The sequence below is a fragment of the Cervus elaphus genome, chromosome 11 (genome assembly GCF_910594005.1).
Source record: "Cervus elaphus chromosome 11, mCerEla1.1, whole genome shotgun sequence".
Lineage (NCBI taxonomy): Eukaryota > Metazoa > Chordata > Mammalia > Artiodactyla > Cervidae > Cervus > Cervus elaphus.
Genome location: NC_057825.1, coordinates 32,749,099 through 32,767,671, shown reverse-complemented (window position 1 = coordinate 32,767,671; position 18,573 = coordinate 32,749,099). Strand labels below are relative to the sequence as shown.

Sequence of the window (18,573 nt, the reverse complement as noted above, 5' to 3'; positions counted from 1 at the left end):
AATCAGAGATACCAAGGGAACATTTCATGCAAAGATGGGCATAATAAAGGACAGAAATGGTATGGACCTAACAGAAGCAGAAGATATTAAGAAGAGGTGGCAACAATACACAGAACTACACAAAAAAGATCTTCATGACCCAGATAACCATGATGGTGTGATCCCTCACCTAGAGCCAGACATTCTAGAATGTGAAGTCAAGTGGAACAAAGCTAGTGGAGCGGGATGGAATTCCAGTTGAGCTACTGCTAATCCTAAAAGATGATGCTGTCAAAGTGCTGCACTCAATATGTCAGCAAATTTGGAAAACTCAGCAGTGGCCACAGGACTGGAAAAGGTCAGTTTTCATTCCAATCCCAACGAAAGGCAATGCCAAAGAATGCTCTAACTACCGCACAACTGCACTCATCTCACACACTAGTAAAGCAATACTCAAAATTCTCCGAGCCAGGCTTCAGCAATACGTGAACCGTGAACTTCCAGATGTTCAAGCTGGTTTTAGAAAAGGCAGAGGAACCAGAGATCAAATTGCCAACATCCACTGAATCATCAAAAAAGCAAGGGAGTTCCAGAAAAACATCTACTTCTGCTTTATTGACTATGCCAAAGCCTTTGACTGTGGATCACAACACTGTGGAAAATTCTTAAAGAGATGGGAATACCAGACCATCTTACCTGCCTCTAGAGAAATCTGTATGCAGGTCAAGAAGCAACAGTTAGAACTGGACATGGAACAGACTGGTTCCAAATTGGGAAAGGAGTACATCAAGGCTCTATATTGTCACCCTGCTTATTTAACTTATATGCAGAGTACATCATGTGAAATGCTGGGCTGAATGAAGCACAAGCTGGAATCAAGATTGCCAGGAGAAATATCAACAACCTCAGATATGCAGATGACACCATCCTTAATGGCAGAAAGCAAAGGAGAACTAAGCCTCTTGATGAAAGTGAAAGAGTTTAAGTTGGCTTAAAACTCAACATTTAGAAAACTAAGATCATGGCATCTGGTCCCATCACTTCATGGCAAATAGATGGGCAAACAATGGAAACAGTGACTTTATTTTGGGAGGGCTCCAAAATCACTGCAGATGGTGACTGCAGCCACGAAATTAAAAGACGTTTGCTCTGTGGAAGAAAAGCTATGACCAACCTGGATAGCACATTAAAAAGCAGAGACATTACTTTGCCAACAAAGGTCTGTCTAGTCAAAGCTATGGTTTTTCCAGTAGTCATGTATGGATGTGAGAGTTGGGACTATAAAGAAAGCTGAGCGCCAAAGAATTGATGCTTTTGAACTGTGGTGTTAGAGAAGACTCTTGAGTCACTTGTACTGCAAGGATATCCAACCAGTCAATCCTAAAGGAAATCAGTCCTGAATATTCATTGGAAGGACTGATGTTGAAGCTGAAACTCCAATACTTTGGCCACCTGATGCGAAGAACTAACTCATTGGAAAAGACCCTGGTGCTGGGAAAGATTGAAGGCAGGAGAAAGGGATGACAGAGGATGAGATGGTTGGATGGCATCACCAACTTGATGGACATGAATTTGAGTAAGCTCCAGGAGTTGGTGATGGACAGGGAAGCCTGGCGTGCTGCAATCCATGGGGTTTCAAAGAGTTGGACACTGCCAGGAGCCAACACACGAGACCCTACCCCTAAAAAGGCCATAAGGGAGAAAACCTGACAGGCAAGGCGGATCAGGTTTTCAAGGATTCCAAAAAGGCTAGCTCATGAGATCCCACCCATGACAAGGTCACGGGGAGAAAGCCTGACGGGCAAGGCGGATCAGGTTTTCAGGGATTCCGAAAAGCTGCCCCAAAGCTGCCCCCGGCACTCACCTTAAAGATGGTATCTGTTCTTCTGATGCTTGCTTTAATAAACTACTCCCTAATTTCTGTAATTTAGGCAGAAGACCTTCCCAGATTTCTTTCCAAATAAGAATTAATTTAGAACTTTAATCTATAAGTTTTTAGGGTGGTGGTAGTTTATGAGATTATTTAGGGTGAAAGGAGTGTTTTAATTTGAGCTCCTTTGCTGGTAGTTTGTTAGTCAAATGCATTTATGCCCTTGGTACTAGTATGCATGATTGCTTATGACATTTTAATCATAGAATAGTATAAAGAACCTGATTATATAAAAGCCCTAATAGATATAGAGCCCTTTTAAGGGGTAAAGGAATCCTATTAGAAAACATAAGAAAAATTATTCTATAGGTGGTTATTGGGTTGTGATTTGCTTGCTGTGTTTTTGCTTGCTGTGTTTTTGCCTTCAATGTGCTAAGGTTGTGTTATAAAAACCATTGTTAATATAGTTAAAGATCTAGACAAATAAGAACTTAGCCCTAGTGTGGTAACAATGAGATGGTTGTTAATTGTCAGCCAGGAGTGCTAGGCAGAAGCTGCCTCACCAAAGTCGCAGAGTCAGTATGGGGTAAACTTCTTAGATAAATGCAACTGACAACTTTTGCAGAAAGATTAATTTTTGTATTAACAAAAATATAATTCTATTCTGTACTATTTCCCTATGACACTGTTACCTTTCAGTTAAGGTCACCATAAAAACGGAAAATAGGTTTACATTCACCTGACCTGCATAAAATGTTAACAGGCCCCAAGGCCAGAAGATAATGTACAAGACCCTCATAAACAAAGAAGTATGCAGAAAACACCCTGGTTTTGTGAAGGACAAGCTGATGTAATGTTAAACTATCTTCCCCTTAGAAATGTACTAACTTAGGGTATAAAAGCTATGGTAAAAAATAAAGCATTGCCAGACTCTTCCAGACTCTCTGCACCCCCGTCTGGTCATTTCTCTCTCATTAGAAATGTACTAACTTAGGGTATAAAAGCTATGGTAAAAAATAAAGCATTGCCAGAACTCTTCCAGACTCTCTGCACCCCCGTCTGGTCATTTCTCTCTCTCTCTCTCTCTTTCTCTCTCTCTCTCTCTCCCTCGCAGACTTGGCCCTATCAAGGCTGGTCTCACATGTCTTCTATCACTCGCCGATGCCGTTCATCCTAAGGGAACCCCCTGGATCCTGCTGGGGCTGGACTCCAGCAGGACACATCTGAGCGGCTGAACTGAACTGAAACATCTTTGAATGTCTGCACATATGGACGAATAAATACAAACTACTCTGCATGTTTACTTAAGTGGCAGTATACAGTGACTCCATCAGTGATGAGAAGAACAATTTTCCTCTGGGAACTAGTTCACAGCAACTTGTCTCTTCACAAGGGGGAAACTGCTCTTACTCTCCCCCACTAATAATACCATGTCTCCATTTGCATGTATACAGTCTCTAAAGTAAAATTATATCTGTTCTCTTATTTGATATTGTAAGATAGATAAGATAGATTATTCCACCCTATTTTACAGATGAAGAAACTATAAAATTCAGGAATTAACAGCTAATAAGCAGGAAGGCCTAAATTATAAATCCTTTATGAGTCATCTTGGAACATTTTTGTGAAATGGATCACTTTGTTTTAAACCAGACTATCCTCTCCTGGCCCAAACACAATCATGGGCTACTTACTGATAGATCCAATATACTAAAATTGTTATTAACATAATGTCCTCCAATATTTTCTGTCTTCCAGTTGGTAGCAGATATAAGGTAATTAATCCCCAATAAGTCAAACTCTTTATACAAATAATCAATCCCTTCCCCTTCACTGTTCATTCACTCCCTTGATGGTGGAACCTGTGACTTGCTTCTCATTGACAGAATACAGTGAAGGTGACTGATGTCACTGCCTTGATTGAGAGAATATTATAACTTTTTTTTTTGGGGGGGGGGGGGCATGCTGAGAGGCATTTGGGATCTTAGTTCCCTGACCAGGGATGGAACCGAGACCCTCTGCATTGGGAGCGCAGAGTCTTAACCACTGGACCACCAGGGAAGTCCCAAGAAAACATTATACGCAATGGTGATGAGATGCCATTTCCATAACATAGTTCATTACCTAGGACTCCATTTTAACAGTTTGAAGAAGAGTTTCCTGTTGACCTTAAAGAAGCAAACAGCAATGACATGAAGTGCCTATGGTGACGGCCATGTGGCCAGAAAAGTGGGCAACTTCTAGAAGCCAAGAGCCTTGGACCAACGATTAGAAAGAACTAAATTCAGCAAACAACCACATGAGCTTGGGCCAGGACCCCAAACTCCAGATGAGAACACAGCACCAATGACACTTGCATGGCAGGCTGGTGACACATAAGCAGAGAAGCCAAGTCACTGGTGCCCTGACTCACAGAAAAGTGGGAGACAATAGATGTGTGTTGTTTTATACCACCAAATCTCTGGTAATTTGTTACCCAGCAATAGAAAACTAATATCCAATACTGAAAGCACTACACCATCCTCTTTCCTAGTATAAGAGATACCCTGAGACCCCTATCCACAAAATCAAGACTACCTGATGCTTGAGAGCTAACCCAGGAACATCACAGTAATACAGCTTCTTACTTCTTTACATTCATTTCTTGGTTTACTAACTGCTCTTCAATACAATGGAATATTCCTTTGATGAGGTGCTTCTCAAAATGCAGCTGCCAAATTGAGTGCAAATTCTTGCACCCTACCCTTAATATATAGAATCAGACAGCCTGGGGGGTGGAGTCAGCAATCTGTCTTTTAACAAACGCTCCAGGTGCTTCTGAAACACTCTCAAGTCTGAGGACCACTGCTCTGGTGAAAACAAACATGAATGCCACTTCCACCAATTCCTCAGCTGAAGGACAAGCCACATCATCAGCTTAGTGCTCAGAATACTGGAGTGGGTAGCCGTTCCCTTCTCCAGCGGTCTTCCCAACCCAGGGATCGAACCCAGGTCTCCCGCACTGCAGGCAAATTCTTTACCAGCTGAGCCGTCAGAGAAGCCCCAGAATACTGGAGTGGGGTAGCCCATGCCTACTCCAGGGGATCTCCCCAACCCAGGGATTGAACCCAGATCTCCTGCACTGCAGGCGGATTCTTTACCAGCTGAGCTACCAGGGAAGCCCTAACTTCCTGATAGCAACTTCAAACGCCGCACTGCGAGCAAAGACAAGGTATTCTCTAAATGCAAGGCACTGTCCTAGTAATAATCTACTAAGAAAGAAAAACACCAAATCTAACTGAAAATGAAAAAAGGGGAGGCATTATATTAACCCTAGGACAGAAATTTAAAGTTTCTAAAAGTACTTTCCATGGATCACAACCTTGTTGTGGCAAAGGGGCTTGTGTAGCTCAATGAAGGTATGAGCCATATGCCATCCAAGGCCACTCGAGACAGACAGCCACAGAGGAGGTTCTGACAAAACGTGTCATGCACGGACGGGCACAAGGACAGAGAAATGGCAAGGATCTAACAGAGGCAGGAGAGATTAAGAAGATGTGAAAAGATTACACAGAAAAACTGTACAAAAAAAGGTATTAATGACTCAGATAACCACAATGGTGTGGTCACTCACCTAGCACCAGACATCCTAGACTGTGAAGTCAAATGGCTCTTAGGAAGAATTACAAAGCTAGTGGAGGTGACAGAATTCCAGCCAAGCTATTTCAAATCCTAAAAGATGAAGATGTGAAAGTGCTGCACTCAATATGTCAGCAAATTTAGAAAACTCAGCAGTGGCCACAGACTGGAAAAGGTCAGTTTTCACTCCAATCCCAAAGAAGTGCAATGCCAAAGAACATTCAAACTACTGAACAACTGTACTCATTTCACATGCTAGCAAAGTAATGCTCAAAATCCTTCAAGCTAGGCTTCAGCAGTACGTGAACCGAGAACTTCCAGATGTATAAGCTAGATTTAGAAAAGGCAGAGGAATGAGAGGTCAAACTACCAATAATCGCTGGATCACAGAGAAAGCAAGGAAATTCCAGAAAAAACATCTAGTTCTGCCTCATTGACTACATTAAAGCCTTTGACAGGGTAGATTACAATAAACTGGAAAATTCTTAAAGAGTTGGGAATACCAGACCACCTTAACTGCCTCCAGAGAAACCTGTATGCAGCTCAAGAAGCAACAATTAGAACCAGACATGGAACAACGGACTGGTTCCAAATTGGGAAAGGAGTATGTCAAGGCTGTATATTGTCACTCTGCTTATTTAACTTCTATGCAGAGTACATCATGTGAAATCACAAGTTGGAATCAAGAATGCCGGGAGAAATACCAACAACCTCAGATATGCAGATGACACCACCTTAATGGCAGAAAGTGAAGAAGAACTGAAGAGGCTCTTGCTGAAGGTGAAACAGCAGAGTGAAAAAGCTGGCTTAAAATTCAACATTCAAAAAGCTAAGATCATGGCATCCAGTCCCTTCATTTCATGGCAAATAGTTGGAGAAAAAGTGAAAACAGTGACGGACTTCTTGCTTGTCAAGACAGTCTTGACAGACTTCCAAAATCACTGCGGACGGTGACTGTAGCCAGGAATTTAAAAGACGCTTGCTCCTTAGAAGGAAAGTTATGACAAATCTAGACAGTGTATTAAAAAGCAGAGACATTACTTTGCTGACAAAGGACCATACAGTCAAAGATATGGTTTTTCAAGTAGTCGTGTACAGATGTGAGAGTTGGACCATAAAGAAGGCTGAGCATCGAAGAACTGATGCTTTCCAATTGTGCTAGAGAAGACTGTTGAGAGTCCCTTGGACTACAAGATCAACCAGTCAATCCCAAAGGAAATCAACCCTGAATATTCACTGGAAAGACTGATGCTGAAGCTGAAGCTCCAATACTTTGCTCACCTGATGCAAAGATCCGACTCACTAGAAAAGATCCTGTTGCTGGGAAATATTGAAGGCAAAAGAAGAGGGCGACAGAGGCTGAGATGGTTGGATGGCATCACTGACTCAATGGACATGAGTTTGAGCAAACTCGGGGAGATAGTGGAGGACAGGGAAGTCTGGAGTGCTGCAGTCCATGGGGTTACAAGAGTCGCAACTTAAGACAATTAAGACACAACTTAATGACTGAACAACAACAAAAGTACTTTTTATCAATACAAGACTTTAAGAACTGTACCCACAAAGAACATGACTCAGTGGACAAAGAGATGCCATTTCCATGAATATTGTCCTTTACATCTGCTGACAAGTCAGACAGGTGGTGAGAGAAGATTGGAGAGTTCAAGCAGGGAGACAAGAACAAGCAGGTTCCCTGCTAGACTTTATCCATAATAAACAAGAGATGAGGAGATAAGACATAAGGAGGGACTGTCTAGTGAAGGAAGCTGAAATCCTCGCTGAGGACTCTGGATATCAAACACATGAAAAACATGTGGGAGGCACTACAGATGCTCAAGGAGGAGACTGGTGTTTGAAAAAATTTACTTACTCTTCCTTGGCTAAAACATTCTTCCTCTTGGTATAACCTTCTGGCATGTGAGTACATGTATATATGTTATATGCCAGTTAAGTGTTCACAAGCAGAGAAGTACAAATGCCAAGGGCAAGGAAGTAAACTTACCTAACTGCATTTATTAACTATATCTGTTTGCTTCCTTGCCCATATGCCACATAACTGAGTTACTTGAAGGCAGCAATTCTAGCCTAGCTTAATTTTACAGTTGCAACGCCATGTCTGAGCCAGAGCAGGCCCTCAATAAATGCTTACTGGATAAACAAAACCAAACTGCATGAACTGGTAAGGGTGCAGGCCAGATTCCAGTTCTTTAGCACGACCATCAAGATGTAGGAAGCCTTTCTTTTCCACCTGAATTCACAATTATCAAAGTTCCTGTAAATGGGCTATTGTTGACAGCCAAGTTAATTAATTACCACAATAGCAGAAACCAAGTCATCATAAAATTATATTCTTGATACCAAACAAGATATTTCACAGAACACTTTCTGAAGCAGAATGATACAATTTGAAACTAGCTGCTACACTATCAATTAAAACTAAGCCTTCCTTAGGTCAGATTAGGTAAACCACAATAGAAGTTTCACCCTTAGATAAGTGGAAACATTCTTCAACTCAGGATAGGAAGAGAGGAGGAATGATAGGCCTGGTGAGAGTGAAATCCCTCAACATACACTAATAAGCAACCGAGAACAAAGGTGGTTAGTTTTCACATTCAAAATACGAAAGTATCCTTCCAGTTTCCTGGAAATGCACAGCTCCATTTTACCATACTTCCAAATGCTTTTTATTCTTGTACATTTTCATTCCTTCAATAAATATTTGTCAAATGCCTACACTGTTCATGTGCTAGAACCTGGTCATGTGCAACAAGAGAGCTGTAGGATTTGCCCTCCCAGAGCTCATATCCCAGCAGAGGGCAGACACTCAACAAATTATGCAACTGTTTAATAAGGCTGGGGAGACACAACAAGGAACACAACTGTTAAGAGAGCATGTAACACTGAATTCATCCCATGCTTCCTTCTGTCCTCAAAATCAGCTGCCTTAACACTTTCTTAGTACTGAAACCTAATCACTACTCTACGTGTGCACCCCTTTCAGGAGTTATTCTGAATAACTGCCAGGTTTTCAACTGTAGCTCTCAGATGCACCTCTGGGGAAGATAACCTGGTTCAAAAGTAATTCTTCCACCAGCTGCTTTGATAATATAAATTTTTCTCTACATCTCTTTGCTTTAAAATACAGAGTTACGTCAGGGAATAAAAATCTCTCTTTTGAGTGTTTTGAGTCTTCACCCATTTACGGGATGATCTTCTTCAAAAGCTGTTTTAATTCAGTAAGCATTTACAAAAAGCCCACATAATGGAATATGTGATCTTCGGGAAGAAAAGGTCTCCAGGTATAATTTACATTCCAGGAAAACAGACCACACAGACTTTTTTGCCCTCTGGAGTCATATTTTTTAATATGAACACAGTACTGAGTAAAGAACCTTCTGCTAGAAGAAGTTTATAAATTTGTGCCATGCACTCCCCACACCCACTTTTTTAAAGTAAGTCTTATTATAACTAAAATTAGATCAACAAACTATGCTTTAGTGAACACTGGACATTTGCTAAATTGACCTTTGCTTTCCAGGATGATAGGAAATCTGCTGTCAGGCACAGGAAGTGAGTCAAATAACGGAAGGGGGAAAAATAGGAACGGAAAAATCACACTAAAATTTCCTATAAATTAGGAAATATAAATCTAGGAAAGACTGCTTATTTAAAAGAAAGAAAAAAGTAGATTCCCTAACACAGCCACTGCTGCAAATAAAACAGTTATTCTGTTGGCACTTACCAGAAAGCCAGATCCTAGAATGGAAGAAAAAAATGTTTATGTCAATATTTACAGTGCAAAAGAGATAACAGAAAGGGAAAAACAAGAGGTATCCGGGTTAATAACCTTCTTCAGTGAAAGCCTTGCACTGGATTAAATGTCGACTTAAAATTTTTCAGACAAATCAGCACCTCAGTTCAAAACGGTATGGCATATTGCTCAAAAGCAGACGAATGCACTATGTCCCTTACAGTTATTCCAGTTTGACAAGATATGTGATTTTTCTGTTACTCATTCCACAAATGTTTACTGGATGCCTATGCACAGAAGTAATGGGGAGACACCTAAAGAACTAATCTCATAAAGGAGCAGAGGTGCTGTAAGAGCATACTTGAGAGGTATGAGATATTTAAGGAATGCTTCTCTGAGGAAGTAACATTCAAATTAAGATGTGAAGAAGAGGGACTTCCCTGGCGGTCCAGTGGTTAGGATGGCAATGCAGTGGTTAGGCTGCAATGCAGGAGACTAGGGACCAGCGACCTCAGTTCCCACATGCTGAGTAGCAACTAAGCCCTGAAACTGGAGATCCTACGTACCACAACTAAGACCCAACGCAGCCAAATAAATCAATAACTAAATGTTTTTCAAAAAGATGTGACGATAAACATAAATGGGGAGCTACATTCCTGGCAGACATAACATTACTTGAAGATCTGAAAAAAAGGAACTGGGAGAGATGGCAACTAATGCTGGCAAAAATAGAGAGTGAGAGCCATGACATGAAGCTGATGACACAGACAAGGGCCGGATCATAGAGCCTTGCAGATCATGTTCTAGATTTGAGGACTTCATTCCAAGAGCAAAGGGAAGACAGTGGAGGATTATAAGCAAAGGAGTGATGTGACCAGATACACATTTTTTTATAAAGATCATTATGAAGCAGAGAAAAAGGACTGGAAGGGCAAAAGTGGATGTTAGCAAGCAACCAAATCAAGCAGTATTGAACTGTAACCCAAAGTATAAAATAAATATTCATGAACTCATACGCATATAAGTAAATCATTGAATAAATATACGTTGGGGAGAAAAGATCCATCTTCCATGCAGAAGTCCAAATAAAATTACATCAATATTCTGCCCTCAAGGAGGTGAAGTATAACTCTCTACCCCTTAAATGAGGTCTACATAATGACTTCCTTCCAAAGAGATTAACTTTACAGGAAGAAACCTGACAAACATTACCTCAGCAAGGGAATCAAAGTCATCAACAGTGATTAAGTCGCATATGACATATACTCTTAGGACAATGAGAAAGGCACTTCAACCCAGTAACCAAATAAACCTGTGTAATCATGAGAAAAACATCAGACAAATCCCAGTTGAGGAGCATTCTACAAAATACCTGACTGGAACTCCTCAAAACTATCAAGGTTATCAAAAACAAGACTGAGAAACCGTCATAGCCAAGAGGAGGCGACAGACACATAACAACTAAATGTTATGGATTATGGATGAGAGCCCAGAACAGAAAGAGAACATTAGGTGAAAACGAAGTATGAACTTCAGTTAATAATACTGTGGAAGTATCAGTTCATTTTGTGACAAATGTGCCATAAGATGTTAATAACTGGGAACATCGGATGTGGGGTATCTGGGAACTCTGTACTATCGTCACAATTTTTCTGCAAATCTGTTCTAAAAACCATTCTAAAGTTAAAAGATTAAAGTATATGTGGGGAGAGTGGTAATGCAGCCCTCTTTCTCGTTTAAGCTAAAATGATGGAACCTACAGGACCTGGTGATTCACCGGGCTCGTGGGTGGGGTAAAGTAATCAGTAGTGAAAGCGGCACAGGTAGCAAGGATGAAAGGTTACTGCCCAGATTTCGGGCTTGGACGACTGACTGGAGTCATTCGCTCATTAAGGGAGGAAGGGAGAAAAACGTTACCTGGAGGAAAGATAACGACCAGCAGGTCCTGGAGGCCCATTATGTACAAGGCGCTTTCCAATGCTCATTTCGCAAGGTAAAGACTAGTATTTGGCCCAAAGCCAAGTAAATTAGATCTGGGTATCAGATCCGGTATCAGGTTTACTTGAGCTCCAAAGCCCGCGCTCTTTTCACTACACAGTTCCAGGTTCTGCCGGTGCACATGTACCGGCATTGGCCGCCCAGGCGCCTCTTTTCTGCGAGTGGAAGCGGGCGCATCTGCAGTACGGCCCCAGCAGTCACTCCCCTTCCCCGGGCCTCATCTGCCAAGAGATTCTCTCCATCGCCAAAGTTGAATGCAAGAGAGGCGGGTAAAAGCTTCATTAAAATAAAGACAAGACACCACAGAAGGGAAATGCATCACCTCTCAAGGAACTAAAAATAATAACGAAGAAGCCATGGGAATTCTCCGGCTCCACTCTGATGGAGCGGTCCCCTAAGGAAAAGGCAATCCCCCGGGAGGGGGCCGAGTCGGAGCGGCGGGCCTAGGATGCTCCCACGCGCCCCGACCCCAAATCCCCAGCACTCGGCAGGACCCCCGGAGAAACTGCCGCCAGGAGCCACGCGGCACAAGGTGACACGAACCACGCCGGCCCCTCAGGCGCCTAGGAGAGGCCGGGACCAGCAGGGCGAGGGGCGTCCGCGGGGCCCGCGCTACCTTGTACTTATCAAAGCCAGCCAGCTGCTCCGGGCTCACGTATTCGTAACTTGCCATGACGACCCGAACACGAGCGCCCAGTCGGCAGCGACTCTCCACGACCAGATAGGGAAACAGGAGCACTACACCGGCTGAGCTGCACTGGGAGGACCCGGACTGGCAGAGAAGCTAGAAGAGCCGCGCTCCGCCCACCGCGCACGCGTACCCGCCCCCGCCACTTCCGCCGCCTCTCAGCGCGCAAACGCAGTCCTCACTTCTCCCCGCCCACCGAGGGAGGGGCGCTAGCAGGCTCACGCGGGGTCCCCTTCGCCGTCTCAACCAATCAACGTGGATCTGAAACCACTAAGTCCCGCCTTCTAGGCCTCCTCGTCGCTTTATTCGCTAGCGTCAAAATTGGTGAGTTGAGGTAAGGCAAGAGGGGAGGTGAAAGGTCAATTTCCCAGGAGGCCTTGCTCTTCGTCCTTGGGGAGTGCTGGTGGAACGGCGGCGTCTGTGCGTGGGTAGAGATTTGGGGGTACCGTTTTAGTCTCGTGGGGGAAGGTAGAATGGTTGTGTGCGAATCAGTTCAGGAGTTCCTCAGAAAAGAGGGCTTAGTACTCCTAAGTCGTAAAGTAAAAGCAGAAAAAGCATCTGTGCCCAGCCCGCTTCCAGCTCGTAGCGCGGTCTGCACGCAGTGACTTAATGGCTGTGACTTGCTGTAGAGAAGCCGGTGAGAGGCTGTTTGCAGTTGGTAAAGGGGCGTGAAAGGGCGTTGGAGACAAGCCTCTTGGGTCAGCGTTGTTTGTGAATTTTGAGCACAAACTCCGCTGTATTCCAAATGATGGTTGCTAGTATCTTCCAAGCAGAGGCGTTGGCCTGAGTCTCTTGTTGTTTAGTCGCTAAGTCGCGTCCCACAATTTTTGCAACCCCGTGGACTGTAGCTCGCCAGGCCCCTCTGTGCATGGGATTTCCCAGGCACTGGAACAGGTTACCATTTCCTTCTCCAGGGGATCTTCCAGACCAGGGATTGACCCCGTGTCTCCTGCATTACGGGCTTCCCCGGTGGCGCTGGTGGTTAAGAACTCGCCTGCCAATGCTGGTAGACGTAAGAGACGTGATTTCGATCCCTGGGTCGGAAAGATTCCCTGAAGGAAGGTAGTAATGTCAGCCCACTCCAGGATTCTCGCCTGGAGAACCCCAGGGACAGAGTAGCCAAGAGTCGGACACGACTGAAGCGACTTGGCACGCACGCCCGCATTGCAGCCAGATTCTTCACCACTGAGCCACTTGAGGATTCTTAAATGCGTTTGCAAGAAATTAGTTTACATAACTGAATCCAATTGTAGAAAAAATTAGATCAATAGCTATAGTGTGTATTAATCTAATAAATAATAGTAATAGTTGATTGTGCTATTACTAATAGCATAATTATTAATTATTTTTCCATGTGGGGAATTTTACATAGCTAATCACTAACCCCTGTCACAACACTGAGACTGAAAATGCTTTCCCCACTTTGCAGGCTGGGAAACCAAAATTCAGATGACCTAACCTGCCCAGATCTCTTAATTACAAAGCTTGGAAATGGTCGACTCAGCAAAGAATGTGGTCTTTGATATGGAAAGCCTTCACCTAAGGGAATCTCTCAATCTCTCTGGGACTCTGAAGCAAGGACAATTATTTTGAGATCTCATGTTCTTTACGTTCGTTCATTCAACAAATACTCATTGAGGACTCATATATATCAAGCGTAAATATTTTATTGTTTCTGCGTATGTCTTACTTTCTAGACTTTAAGATTCTTATGAAGTAATAGGTGTAAAACTATCATCATACTTGGTGCATGGTACATGATCAATAAAATTGGTTGTTCTTCTCCCTCACTTGCTCTAAGGGGAGGAATTTTATCTTAATAAAACCTTGTTTTCCACATGTTCCATAGACTGTTGTCATTGAGTCACTAAGTCGTGTCTGACTCTGTGACCCGGTGGGCTCTAACTCACCAGCCTCCTCTGTCCGTGGCATTTTCCAGGCAAGAATACTGGAATGGGTTGCCATTTCCTTCTCTAGGGGATCTTTCCAGACCAGAGATTGAACCCATGTCTCCTGGCATTGGCAGGCAGATCCTTTATCACTGAGCTACCAGGGAAGTCCCTTAGCCTAGCAGCCTACAAATAATACATGATTAATACATTTTGTTGCATGGATGAGCAAAGATCTCTGATATGCTGTGAAGTGCCCAGCTTTGAGAAGTACATTGGAAATGTGAATCTTCCTTTAAGAAGGAAATCGGCTCTAATGAAAATTATGAAACCACCCATAAAAGTATTTTCTTTCTGCTAGTAGGATATTTAAATTCCCTCTGTGTACTGATAAGAAAACTGAATCAGGGTTTAGACAATCAGACTGAAGCTATTCTCCCAAGTAATACACTACAGATTTCCCCTGTTCTATGTTTCTTTTAATCCATATGAAGAGGAAAAAACTTGATTATTAAATTATTTTTAATAAAAGACCTGTGCTTACCCATCTGAGGTTTAAACTTCCTACTTTGAAAGATATTTAATTGTGAAAAACCATAAAATGTGACTTTTGTACATGAACCTAATAGTTAATAAACTGTAGTTATTGTGAATCACTTCAGATGCAAGCAAACTCAAAGTAACATTTCTAATTTTGTAAAATTTTTCCTAACATATTTTCTTCAAAAGTGATGTTTTAAAAAGAGCAGGTTTTAATTTTGTGAAAGCAGTTTCAATTTGCAGCCTCTCTTGTGCAGAAGGAGGGGCTTCCCTGGTGGCTAAGTGATAAAGAATCCACCTGCAGTGCAGGAGACTCGGGTTAAGGAGATCCCTTAGTCCAGAAGATCCCCTGGAGAAGGAAACAGCAACCCACTCCAGTATTCTTGCCTGGGAAATCCCATGGACAGAGCAGCCTGGCATAGTCTACAGTCCATGGTGTCGCAAAGAGTCAGACATGACTTGGCAAATAAACAACAACAACAAAAAACTTCTGCATAAGACTGTAACAAATTAGTACCAGTTATGAGTCAGTCTGAGAATTTCTAAACTGAAACACAACACAGAACTTTGTTTATACTTTGACATCTGTTGCATACTGGCTTTGTGATCCTAGACAACTTATTTACCTAACTCTGTTCTCTTTTTTTAAAGAGCGGGCAATTAGACAAAACCTTTAAGGTACTGTTCATCTCTGAAATTTAATTAAATTATATCATTTAACTTCTCTAAGATGAAATCAACTGATCTGTAAAGTGATCATAATTCTTGTCATCTTTTACACTTATTCCATAAGAGCATGTCATAAGCCTGTTAAATTAAGCCCATACAAATTAGACAGTAACAATGACCCTATATGCAAGACAGCAAAAGAGTCATAGATGTAAAGAACAGGTTTTTGGACTATGTGGGAGAAGGTGAGGGTGAGACAATATAAGAGAATAGCATTGAAACATGTATGTTACCATATGTAAAATAGATGACCAGTGCATGTTCAATGCAAGAAGCAGGGCACTCAAAGCTGGTGCTCTGGGACAACCCAGAGGGATGTGGTGGGGAGGAAGGTGGGAGGCGGGGTTCAGGATGGGGGAGGACACCTGTACACCCGTGGCTGATTCATGTCGATACATGACGTAAACCACCACAATATTGTAAAGTAATTAGCCTCCATCTAAAAATATATATGTTGAGTTATATCTGAGCAGAAAAAGAAATTAAACCCATACAAATATAAGATGTGTGTGTAATATATATATATATGGTAAGTATAAGCCCATATAAATATAAGGTATTATTTTTCAAAACCCCATGAATCCTAGGCCTGGGTGAGTTTTACCAGGCACTCTCACTGAGAAGAAAACATTGTCAGGTAAACAAATTTGCCTTTGCAAGTAAATCACCTTCCTGTCTCCTCTTTCCTAAATTCCAGTCCAGGGTGCATTTATCCCTAAGTCTGCCCAGGGCTGGCAGGGACCATTTCACACTGGCCTGGCTGTTTACTCCTTTGTATACCCCCATGCTGTCTCTTCTTTCTGCACCATAGTACAGAGCATAGTTTGGCACTGCCTGCTTCTCTTGCCTGCCTCCTCATCCTTTGAAGTTTATCTGTGCTATATCTCCAACACTCAAGATCAGGCTTTTTGCCTTTCAGTATGATAATCATAAGAGACACCTGTGCTAGAAACAGTGGCATCACCTTCGTAATATAACCTTGGGATAAAAAGTAGTATACTTCCTACAATTCCTGTTTTACTTAGTCTGAAGATGGTGTCAAATATATGGAGATATCTAGAAAATTGGAATAAGTTAAGGACTAATATAGGGCTTCTCTTGTGGCTCAGCTGGTATAGAGTTCGCCTGCAATGTGGGAGACCTGGGTTCAATCCCTGGTTTGTGAAGATCCCCTGGAGAGGGAAAAGCTACCCACTCCAGTATTCTGGCCTGGAGAATTCCATGGACTGTATAGTCCATGGGGTCACAAAGAGTCAGACACAGCTTAGTAACTTTCACTTTCAAGAGCTGATATAGTTAATAACTCTGATATAAGTTATTCAAGCCATAAAAATGAGGAAGTTTTCCCAAGGAAGCTTATAAAAAGACACTGATTTGGTTTTAATTTTTAAAACAGTAATAAAGCCTTATACTCATAAACTCTTTGGTTCTCAAAGCAGTTTGACCTCTCACTCAGATCATCCTAACAACCCTGCACCATAGCCAGATAGTTGTTCTAATTGTACAAAATGGAACAACAGAAGAATTACATATCTTGTCCAAAAGTTTATGGTAAAGCTGGAACAAGAGCACAGGTCATCAAACTTCTAGTTGAATAACTTTCTACTACACCCTGCTTCTACAAGTTACCATGGTAACAAGTTAAAAAAAAATCACAAGTTGACTTTTAATCAAGTCTAGAGGGGGAAAAAACTAGGACAGAACTGAACAGAATCATTAAGTTGCTTGTTGTTTGTTAAAGATGAAATTCCCTAGCTAGGGTAAACCTTCTCAGGTTAGGTTTTGGCTGCTGGGTTTTGGCTGTTTTTTATATTTTTAAAGCATAATCCTACTAGGTAAGAATGTATTGAGAACTCTATTTGAGTGAGTCATCAAATACTTTATCACAGAAAAGGGCAGTGTGATATACTGAGTTTGAGCAGGAAGAAATGCTGCCTTGTACCTTCTACTTCCCATGTCATTGGACGAGGGTGGTTTCTCCATGATTCTGTGACTTGTCCCACTGGTTTTCTGGCCATTTTTCATGCTGTTAACCTTTGAACGCCAACTCAGTGGTGTCAATAGTCATTCCAAACCAAAAGAAGCAGTGTAACGATTCAAAGGAACTTAGAGGCCCAACTTTTAAAAATGAGTGATTACTTCTTATATCCATTATTCGTGAGCATGACTGTTAAATAAAAAGAGAATAATTTTTAAAAACTGATCTCAGGAAAGTTTTACACTGGGCAAAGTCTTATTTTCAGCGTTCTTTGAAGTGTTGGTAGTGACCCAACATCTGTATTTTCTGAGCAGAGAGAGAATTGATACCTGTCCTACACACCCATCCTCCTACCCATTGTTATTATACCAAAATGGAAGCAGAACTCTAGGTGTATCAAGTACACATCATTCAGATGGGTAGCCTAGTGGCATCACCCTGTCATGCCTCTCCTATTCCTTTTTGCCTCATCTAATGTCAGGTCAGCAAATATAACCAAACATAACCACTATTCTTTTTTTTTTCTGTCTCAAATTTGAACATACAGCCATGCAAGGGACTCCATTGGCTATATGTTGGGTAGGGACCATTTTTGTCTTCATGAAACTTTGAAATCATCGGAGTTGAGATGAATACATATTTAGTTTGGGTGGAAGAAAAAGGTGGTAGGGGAAAAAAAAGAAAAAGACCCTAATTGGAGCAAGTGAGTAGGCAAGTTTGCTGTAATCCATTTTCCGGTAAGAATTCTCAAAAACATGGAGCAGGGGTTGAGGTAATAGTTGCCAACATAGATACCTACTACAGTAAGGCATTGAGGTCGTTCCTGAAATGCCCAAGCTTGTGTAGCCTGCTTGACCAGAAGTCTAGCAGAAGTTAGGAGGCAAGACATACAAATATGAGACAATGTATAAAAGTAGCAACTTCATTATCTCTTCATGTATCCTAGTTGAACATTAACTGTACACCAAATCTAGATACCATGTCATACCTTGGAGATACAAAATTGGATAAAACATTGACCCCAGGCAAGGAGTATGTTATTTCTACATTCTGTGAATGGCTGGTCTTATTAAATGCCCTGGCTCTTCACAGATGCTGTCTTTTTTCATTTATCCTTATTCTTCTCTTTCTGACCCAGCCCCCTCCTCCCAACACACACACGCACAGACACACACACGTCACAAACTCTCAGTCTCCCAGGAATACAGGACTTTTCATAAATGCTCAACCACTTCAGACTGTACTTTTTAAATTTTCTATTCCTTTTCTCATGCCTGGCCAAATCCATCTCAGTCCTCAGGATTCAGCTGAAGTTTCATTTCTTCCTCCAGCCTACTTCCACTGCCCCTGATTGAAGACAGTTCTGTCCCTCTGTACAGCTACAGTGCCCTGTGCATACATCTCCCTTCATACTTACATGTTATGAAATTATCTCTTTTCTTCTTACCTGTCTAACTGGACTATAATGCCTGGCAGGTAAAGACCACATCTGTAAACACCTGAACCTAGCATAAATGCCAAGTACTGAATAAG

At 42.0% G+C, this 18,573-nt stretch overlaps 1 protein-coding gene and 1 long non-coding RNA gene across 2 annotated transcripts in view; one reads left to right on the top strand and one right to left on the bottom strand.

Moving 5' to 3' along the window:
* The window catches only part of SELENOI (selenoprotein I), a 46,333-nt gene extending 34,290 nt beyond the window's left edge, over positions 1-12,043 (bottom strand). Inside the window, exon 1 of the mRNA XM_043917382.1 lies at positions 11,833-12,043. Within this exon, the coding sequence (XP_043773317.1) occupies positions 11,833-11,889 (57 nt within the window). The 5' untranslated portion in view covers positions 11,890-12,043. The remainder of the gene's footprint in view (positions 1-11,832) is intronic.
* Positions 12,044-12,338: 295 nt separating this feature from the next.
* Positions 12,339-13,752, top strand: LOC122702598. The gene is made up of 2 exons (XR_006343284.1): positions 12,339-12,541; positions 13,334-13,752. It is a non-coding gene; the product is annotated as an uncharacterized LOC122702598 (long non-coding RNA).
* The last annotated feature ends 4,821 nt before the right edge of the window (positions 13,753-18,573 follow it).